Raw genomic sequence first — 9,072 nt, 5'->3', positions numbered from 1 at the left:
GGCCCCTTCCGGCCTTAATTAAGATGCCGCTGGAATTTTCCAGGGAAAGGTTGTGCTGTTTGCGTGACTCCCCGTGAGCAGGGCCAGTCAAATTTCCTTTAATTGGGTTTTAATCACAATTTCAGCATCTTCTGCCCCCTTTTCTCCTTGGGAGAGATCTGTGCGGGTTGTGAGGGCCGTTAATGGGGCAGGATTCCCAGGGTTCCACTCCATTCCAAAGGCAGGGGTGGAAAAGCAGCCAGGAATGCTGACTTTCTGGATATCACATGTCAAACTTTTAGAGTATTTAAACATTCATGGAGGCAGAGGAATGGGAATGTTCCTGCTCCTGTCTGACCAGGTCTCAGGCTGGAGAGGTCTGTATCTGTCACCAGAGAATCAATAAATTAACTGGCCTTCCTTGATTTCTCTTGGAATTCCTCAAAAATAGAAACAGCTTCTGGTATCTGTGAGACACAAAGCACCTTCAGTGAGAGCTACCCCAGGTACATTTAAGAGTCCATATTCTTTTTTCTCTTCAGTGTGGGTCACCATTTTTCGTGGTTGAACACTTTTCTGTCAGATGTAAAGTATTTCAGCCTTGATCCAAACAGGAATTTTGCCCAGTGCCAACCAGGCTTCAATCCACGAGTGCCCCCTTCAATCCATGAGCCATCAGGTGTCAAATGCTTTTGGGAATCTGGCTGTTGTTTGTGGGGGGCAAATTCTCTTTAGGAAATAAGATCAACAATGGTTGTTTAGGTGCCTGTAAACCTCCTTCCTGGTGTCCTTCCTCCCTCCCAGTTCCTGCTGGAGCCTCCTGGCTGCAGCTGCAGCGTCCTGAGCTGGGATGGGATTGGCCTCAGCTCTGGGAGGCGATGGGAAGGGTGGGAGAAGAGGGAATTGTCCATCCAGGAGAACACCTGAGAGCTGAGTCCCAGGATCAGATCTAGGGATGGGCTGGGGTTTTCCAGGATTAATGTGCCTTTGGCTGTGTGGTCATGAACCAGCGTGGTCAGGATTGTCCAACACTCTCCTCAGGCAGCACGTGCAGCTTCCAGTCCTTGAAGCAGTGGGACCAGTGAACCCAGCCGCAGGGAAATGGTGTCCAGAGCAACATGGAATTTCCTGGAATGTGGGAACAGCAGTTCTTGTGCTGGTGGGGCTGCAAGTCCTCTGCCAGCTGCAGGGAGTGCTGAAGGCTTCCCATCAGGAGCACTTCTCGTGGGGAAATCTCCACCTGGGATGGTACCTGGAGGGGATTGGGAAGTGCCTGTGCTCTTACGGCCTCTCATGGGTTTTTGGAGGGATAGAGAGCGCTTTTATTTTGTATGGTAAAATTATATTTGTTTTATTTATTAGCTTGGAGCTTCCTAAAAATACAGTGTGAGCACTGTAAGTGAGAGAATGCCCCAATCCTTCCTCACCCCTGTGGAGAGTGACCTGTGAAGCCAGGCTGGGGCTTCAAAGAGCCCCACTGTAGTTAAGGGAATGTTCAAGTGATCATCCACCCAGCTGTCATATGACCCAGGTTTGTTTAAGACTCAGTCTTGCTGATCAGTCTTCTAAAGCCCTAAGCCTCGATGTGTGGCCTTGGCCTAAAGTAAGTGCTGCTTGAGTAATCTAAGTTACTTGGGAGGTGTTATAAGAATTATCAGTGAAACAATAAGATAAGCCCTCCCTTGTTAGGCAGTGACATAGCTCCCTGGTTTTAAACCCCATCACCTTTTATACTTGGGCGCATTGCTGAGCCTTGTAATTAGTTAAATCTGCTCCTATAATCAAAAGCTATCCCCACACTCCAGTGCTCTGTGACGGCTTCCAAGATTTGCCTGATTAACCTGGCGGAGGCAGTGGGTGGCTAATTGGATAAGCTTTAATCTTCACACCACCGAGGCGAGGCAGGGCAGGATCAGAGGAAGGAGGAAGTTGTGCTGCCTTGTGTGGGAAGGTAGTTACCAAACATGTCACAAAGATTATTGTAACGAGCAGACCACTTGTCATGACCCAGCCTACAAGAGCAGGGCAGAGCACTGGGGGGAGGGAGAGAGACAGAGCCACAGATTATTTCAAATTTGCTTGCCTTGGCTGTTTTTTAACAGGCAGAAATAGCTGTGCTCTTTTCAGCAAGCAGAGAGCTTTATGTTCCCTTTGCTTTAGTTAAACAACTTTGTCAGGTGTTGTTACCCTGGATTTTGTGTCCTTCTAATTGAACTGAATTGGGTGAACTGCAAGGGTTTTTCCATCTTGAGCAGCGTAGTGCTTCTGTCATGTTCACAAACCTGGTGCCAGTTGTGAGACTGGGAGATAAAAGAGCATGTTTAATGCCCCAGAGCAGGGAGGAAGGCTGGGTAATGTGTAAAACTTCATTCCAGGTGTGTGTCAGTTTGTCCAATCAAGCCCAATTGCCAGCCTCGATAAATACATGGAAATTTAATGGAGGTGCAGGGCTGGAATGCAGCAGAATCCCAGCTCCTCTCTGGTGTTGCCCTTGACAGCCAGCTGGTCGTGGCACAGCAGGGCTGGCTCTGCTCTGGTGTTCAGCATCACTGGCGTGGTTAAGGGACACATTGAGATGTATAAAAAGTGCTTTTTAGCCACTTTTAGCAAAAAAAAGTGGTTTTTTTTTTCTATTTTTCATTCTTGAGCTGGAGTCCAGTGGCCGTGTCCCAGTGTCCGGGGAGAGGAGGAGCTGCAGAGCTCTCTGTGCGGGGATTTTCCGGCCGTGCTGCTCCATCCCACGGCCAGGAGATGTCCCCAGCTCCCCAGAATTCCTGCCGGAGCTCCGGCCCGAGCTCGGGGCTGTGCTTGGACACCCTTCAGCGTCAGCAGGGCCCTGACCCCTCCTGGCCCCGCTGTCCTTGTGCAGAGTGACCTCCTGCCCCGGGGCTTTGGCCACAGAGGGATGCCCAGCAGATGTGGGCACTGGGCAGCATCAGAGCATCTCCTGGAGAACAGCTCGATTGAAAACTCGATTAAAAACACCAAAACCACTGCAACATGCAAATTTGGGTCTTGGTGTAATTAAAAAACATCGAGAATTTAAGAGATTCTAGAGTCCTCTCAGTTCTTCTGTTTGGGGAAGTGCTTTGGGAAAGAGCAGGGAAAAGGTGAAATAGGAAAGAAATACAGAGTTTAGAAAAAGCAAAGCAGAAAGCAAAAGCTCCAGCTTGGGAACATCTGTGGGGGGAACCAACCTTACCATGACTCCCCCTGAACCTGAGCTGCAATTCTGGGTTCAGAGGACTCTCAGTCAGACATGAGGTTTGTCTTGTAGGAAAAGCCAGTGAAGAGCTGAAAGGCAGAAACCAGAAATCTGGTATTGAGGAAATATTTAAGTGGGGTTTCATTTTACTGGCTGGATTTATGTGCCCTGGACATGGAAAACTTGTTTTCTGTGGTCACCAGGGAAGTGTCTGTAACGTGAACAATCTCAAGTCATAACTCTTTGAAAAGAAACCCCATTATTTAATTACTCTTTCATTTGAAAGTGTGTGTTCCTGGCTTCTCGTTCAGGTTGATGCCAGACTAGGAAATGCAGGGGGGAGCTGTGTCCACCTACAGCTTTTGAAATTCAGAAATGTTCCTGGTTAGGTTTGGTCAGGATTGCAGGGAATTAAAGGTCTCATCTGATTTGCATCTCTGTTAACAAGGGGATCCTTTCACTGTTTGAGGCTGTAGCAGTGTTTTTATAAGCTTGTGTTCTGATCATGTAGCAAATACAGGCATAATGTGCATTCCCAGGAATGCTGTGTGTTCTACACACAAACATTTTATATGGATATGTTACACAATCTGTGGGATGTATTTCACTCTGTAGCCTAACTGTTCCCTGTGAAATGAGTTCTCTCCTCCCTTACCACGGCCAGCCCGTGAGATGGATTTGTTACTGGGGGTTGTTCTTGGCTGGTTTCTCCTGGGGTTGCACAGAGCCCCACGGAGTGCTCAGCCCTGGGTGCTGCTGTCTGCCAGGGGCTTGGTGTTGGGCATCACTCACTGAAGCTGTTTTCAGATCCAGCCTCATGGCAGGAGGGGTCAAACGAGGCATTACCAACCCCTGGCTCTTGGAGGAATCGGAGGAGACCAGAGGACTCGGCTTTGATGAGCTCAGGCAGCAGCAGAGAAGGATCATCGAAGGTACAGGAGCCTTTCTGGTTGTTTGGAGCATTGCTGAGACCTGAGAGGAGCCTTTATTTGAACCTCAATACACCAACCTATGCTGAAGTTTTTTTATTTACAGATGTCAAACACAACAGCTCCAGGCAGCTGGAGCTTTCTGCTTTCTGTTTTTGCAGGAGCAGCATTGTGCTTGCAATGCTCTGAACTGGATGCAACTTCTTAAATTAAATTTTGGAAGTCCTGATTTTGCCCATATTAATGGTTTTGGTGTGCTGTGTGATCCCATAACTGCACTGGGTGCAGGAGTGGTGCTGGGTGCATTAAATGAATTGGAACGAGGTAAGAATTAACTCATCCAAAAAGGGTCTTTAGATTTTGGCCCTCAGCACCCATAAGGAATCTCTGACTTTGGAAGTGTTGGGAAACCTCAGCCTGAGGATGTCAGGTGGTTAATGAGGTCATTTCCAGGCAATTAAAATATTGGAAGTGGTGGAATGAAATCAGTCTCCAGATAAGACCTGCTTCACTCTGCATGAGTGTACAGCAACTTGTGTACAGCTCAGGAGAGCGGCCTGAGCTCTGTCTGGATGGTCCAGGAGGAACCTCAGCTGCGTTTTTAATTACATTATAGGTAATTAAACTGAGGTGAAAGAGATGCTGGAGGGCCATTGAGGGGAAGGGGGTCCTGGCCACCCTGTTTGGGCAGTATCACTGCTGTGCCCTGGGCACTGACCCTCCTGCAGCTCCTCTCTTGCCACTCCCTGGCAGCTTTGGGCAGGGAGAGCTGCACATTTTGGCTGAGGGGCTCCCTGGTGCCTGCAGGGCACGGGGGATGTGGTTCTTCACACAGGAGCTCTGCAGAGTGTGGGAGCACATCACACTTCCACTGCCCCCGTCCCCTCTCCCTCAGCTCTCCCCCAAGCTCTGCATCCTCTTGCAGTTTTAAAAGTCTCTCTGAATTCTTTGGTGTTTGCATCACCTGTTTTCTTTTATTCATGTTAAAAGTTGCTTGGAAAATTTAAAAAGGCTAATCAGGAGCTCACTGTGTATGCCAGAAAATCCCCTGCATTTATGATTGAGTAACAGCTGAATGTTAAATTCTTGGATTTTGTTTTTTTTTGGATCCTCAGCAAAATGTCCCAGCCAGAGCAGAGAAATTATTTACCCATCATTCTCATTATTTCAAGAGTACTGTTGCCATAAGGATTAATTTTCATGTTGTGTTCATGTGTTTTTCTTAATACATTTTAGCCCTTTAAGCACAGAGTAGATTTTTGTTCTTCACTTCTACCTATTTTATGTAGCCTGGCATAGCAGCAACTTCTCAAAGTAATTTAATATATTTTCCTGGTGCAGAACAAGATGCTGGACTCGATGCTCTTTCTTCAATCATATCCCGGCAAAAACAAATGGGGCAGGAAATTGGGAATGAGCTGGATGAGCAGAACGGTAAGGACAAGATTTTGCCTCACTTTTATGTAAGGCTGGGATTGATTTTTTTCTCTCCTCGCACAACTGCTCTTCCTGCCCACAGAGCAAGCAGCTGACAGGAAAGGTTTATGTTCAAGCAACCACTGCAGATTGTGCCCATTCATCTCCTGATTTTGCTGTGCCTCTCTCTGTTCCCTGTGGGCTGGGTACAATGTGTAACCCTTGGGGTGCTTCCCCAAGCCTGACTTTTGAACAAAGAGATTGGTGATTGCTGGTCCAAAGCACAAAATTAATTTTGTACTCGATCTTCTGCGTTTTTCTGGTTTGTGACAGTTTTTATGCGGTGCAGGGCTTCACTTGAGCATTCTCATTCTGTGTCTTTCCTGATGAACTGAGTGAAAGTCTTGAGCCAGCGATTAAAGGGGAAGCACTGCATTGTTTGCTCCAAATGATTGGGTTTGGGAGGGTTCATGGCAGTGAATGTAGATCAGATTAAGTGCAGCACTGAAGCAGGAGTACCTGTTTCCTTTCAGAGGAGCCAGTGTCCGAGTGGTGGGATTGCTCTCCGGGTAAATCCTCTTTGTTGCCCGCTGAGCTGTGCACATGAGCTGGCCCTGGGAGAGCAGATCCTCCCGTGCTCCTGACTTTTCCATTCCTTCCAACTGCTGACAGTTCAGTGAGGGCCCTGCCAGCTTCTCCCTCTCACAAAGGCTGCACCCCTGTGCTTTATCCTTGGCTTGTGCTTCCCCGCTGAGGAGGGCAGTGCCCTCCCTGTTCCTTGCTAATAAATGCTAACCCTGAAATCTGCTTCTTCCTGGGATGGCATTTCCCCTTTGTATCTCCCTGTGAGTCTGCTCAGAGTCAGGAGTTTCCAAATTCACAATCACTGCTGTGAGGTGCTGCCTGGGAGCTCTGTTCTGAAGCAGAGTGAAGCAAGAGGATGGATTTCTCCTGTTTGCCATGGCTAAATCCAGGAGGGATCAGAAATGCCTAGAATATGTCTTTGTTTATTAATTTTAAGGTTGTTAAGGAACGGTTTGTGCAGCTGGGAGAGACTGCTCAGTGCTCCTGTCATGTTCTGATCCTCTGCCTCATGTGAGGAAAGACATTTTCAATTAGGGGTCTCATCTCATAGGTTTCTTTATTAATCGTTGCTTAAAAAGTCACATTAATTGCTTTTTTTTTGCTCTAAATAGGAAACAGGTGGGAAGCATGAGCATGTTTATGGATTCTCTGTGAAACTTTGGTTTCTCCTCAGGAAAATACACGGTCTGTGTCCCATTTCTCTGTTGGGGGTTGGGGATGGTTTCCCCAAATCCTTATGTTCTTGGGACCCTGAAGGTTCTGTGTTTTGTGCCATTGCATTTCTGCCAGCCTTTCTCTAGCAATGAGGCCTCGAAACATCTGTGAGATGGAATGTGTTTAACCCTCCTTTTTACAAATAATGCAAATAATTCTGGTGGTGTTTGTCTTACAGACAGTTACAAAACCCTTGAGCAAAATTCCTGTGTTTTCATGGGAGCTCTTCTTTGAGCTACAGGCAGCTCTTTCTCAAAAGAGGGAAACTTTCCCAAGTGCTTGGAGTAGGAAGTGGTGAGGACTGTCTGTGCTGATCCTGAGATCCTGAGGAAACTGCTCAGAGCCCGAGCTCTGCTCGTCGTGTCCCACAGCCACGAGCAGCAAACCTGCCAGCCGTGTAGGAAGTGTCATCAGATGTTTAAGCTGTCCAGAGAGTTGGGAAATAGCCTGACTTTACAGATGTGGGGGCAGATCACTCAGCACTTGGCTTCATCCCTGCCAGGCAAGTGGAACTCCCATGTTTCCGCTGACTTTATGCAATCCCTTTTTTTTGGGTTTTTTTGGCGGATATGGGGGGATAAGGTCAGACATTTTGTTGCCACTGGCACCCTGGAAAAGCTGAACTCCTGAGCAATATTTTCCAGGGGCTGTTTTCCTGTGCACATCTTACTTCATGCCCTGTGCTTAACCATGAGCAGACTTTGCTCAGGCGCTCTGCCAAGCTCCTGTCACTGCTGCACGCTCAGGTTGATGAGGATAACTGCCCTGCAATTTCCCCTTGCCTGGAATCCCTTTCCTTCCTAGTGCTGAGTGATAATGGCATCGTCTGTATTGTGGGGAGGCAGGGGAAGTTCATCTTCATTAAGTGCTGCTTCAACGTTTCTTTTTCTTCGAGTCAGACTTTCCACCAAACCGCCCCTTTCTGTGGGAAGCTTGACTTCCACTTCCCTGACCTGCTGGGGATGTTCCCACCTTCTGCAGCTCAGGAGGTGCCTGTAGCTTGTCCCGGTGTTAAAATAAAATGTGGCTTCGTTCAGAAGCAGCTGATAATGTGCATTAACGAATCAGCCTTTGGGGAGTTGGGGACTGATTTTCCAGGCTTGTTCCTCGGCTCTGCTTTCTCCATTCCGAGGCAGCTCCGGCTCTCTGGAGATGTTTGCACTTCCCAGCCCTCCGAGGTGGCCAGAGGCATTTTCCCCTGAGTGCCTGTTGGTGTAGCTGTGCATTTGCAGATGCGCCAGGACCGAGGGATTAATTATGCAAAGTTTACTCCTGCCCGGAGCTGGTACACGTGAATCCTTTGTGTTTGTTAAATGACTGCAAAATGATTAAACTTTGCCTTCGGGAGGGAGGTGCCTCGGCGGTGTCGCTGCTCAGAGGAGCAGCTCTGGAGCTTTGTCCCAGGGCATCCCCGGGCTTTGGTGGGAGCTGTGCCCAGGGAAGGGTCGGTCCCTGTCCGAGGACAGGCGATGACATGAGGTCTTTCCACCCATCTCTCCAAGAATCTTCAAGAGCCAGCAGGGACTGCTCAGGTGGGATCCCTCCAGCCTGCCTGGCACAGAATATCCTGGAAAAGCCCGTTCCCCCCGGGCTGCAGCTCGGATGGAGGTGGCTGCTGTGTGCCTGAGTCCCATCCTTGGCTTTCGTTGTGCAGCATCCAAGTTTTAATGGGTGTCTCACGTGGTTCTCCACTCAGGTTTTCACTATAGCCCTGTCCTGCAGATTTTATGGCTCTGCTTAAAGCTGATGTGCCTTTGCAAACCTCCTGAGCAGGGCATTTCGCACTGATGAGCAAAATAGAAGCAGGGTACCAGGAGGCATTGTTTTTTTCCAGCCTCAGGAGTCTGCTAGCAGTGGGGATTAGCAAAAGAATTTTCCCATCATTAGCTCCAAATTTGGCCCCAGAAAACTTTCTGTAATCCTTTCATCTGTTCCATAAAAAAAAAAAAAGAAAGAAAATAGTGTAAATGGCCTCTGGCCCTGGTGATGAGGCAATCTAATCTAGTGCAATAATTGTGGAAGAATGCTTTCAGAAATTGTGAATGCTGTTTGTTTTACCCTTATAGAGAAGTTGTTTTCTCATTGGGACATGCTTGCATGAGAATGGAGTACTCTGGGATGGATGGTAAATATTGGGAGCTTGCAAAACTTGCCCTGCTTGGCATTTGCACCCTGTCAGTGTCCGTTTGCTTTGCTCCGTTGAGGATGGGTTCTTTTGCTTCTGGCTCCTCTAAAGTTCGTAGC

General features: G+C 48.1%; 1 protein-coding gene across 3 annotated transcripts in view; it reads left to right on the top strand.

Moving 5' to 3' along the window:
- STX8 (syntaxin 8) overlaps window positions 1-9,072 on the top strand; it is an 84,446-nt gene that overhangs the window by 4,300 nt on the left and 71,074 nt on the right. For all 3 annotated transcript variants that reach the window (XM_008631631.2, XM_017731596.1, XM_017731595.1), the window contains exons 3-4: window positions 3,992-4,116; window positions 5,455-5,547. In XM_008631631.2, coding sequence (XP_008629853.1) covers window positions 3,992-4,116; window positions 5,455-5,547 — 218 coding nt within the window. The remainder of the gene's footprint in view (window positions 1-3,991; window positions 4,117-5,454; window positions 5,548-9,072) is intronic.

Source organism: Corvus brachyrhynchos, unplaced genomic scaffold, assembly GCF_000691975.1.
Source record: "Corvus brachyrhynchos isolate BGI_N302 unplaced genomic scaffold, ASM69197v1 scaffold904, whole genome shotgun sequence".
In the NCBI taxonomy this organism is placed as follows: domain Eukaryota; kingdom Metazoa; phylum Chordata; class Aves; order Passeriformes; family Corvidae; genus Corvus; species Corvus brachyrhynchos.
This window is presented reverse-complemented; position numbering and strand designations above follow the sequence as displayed.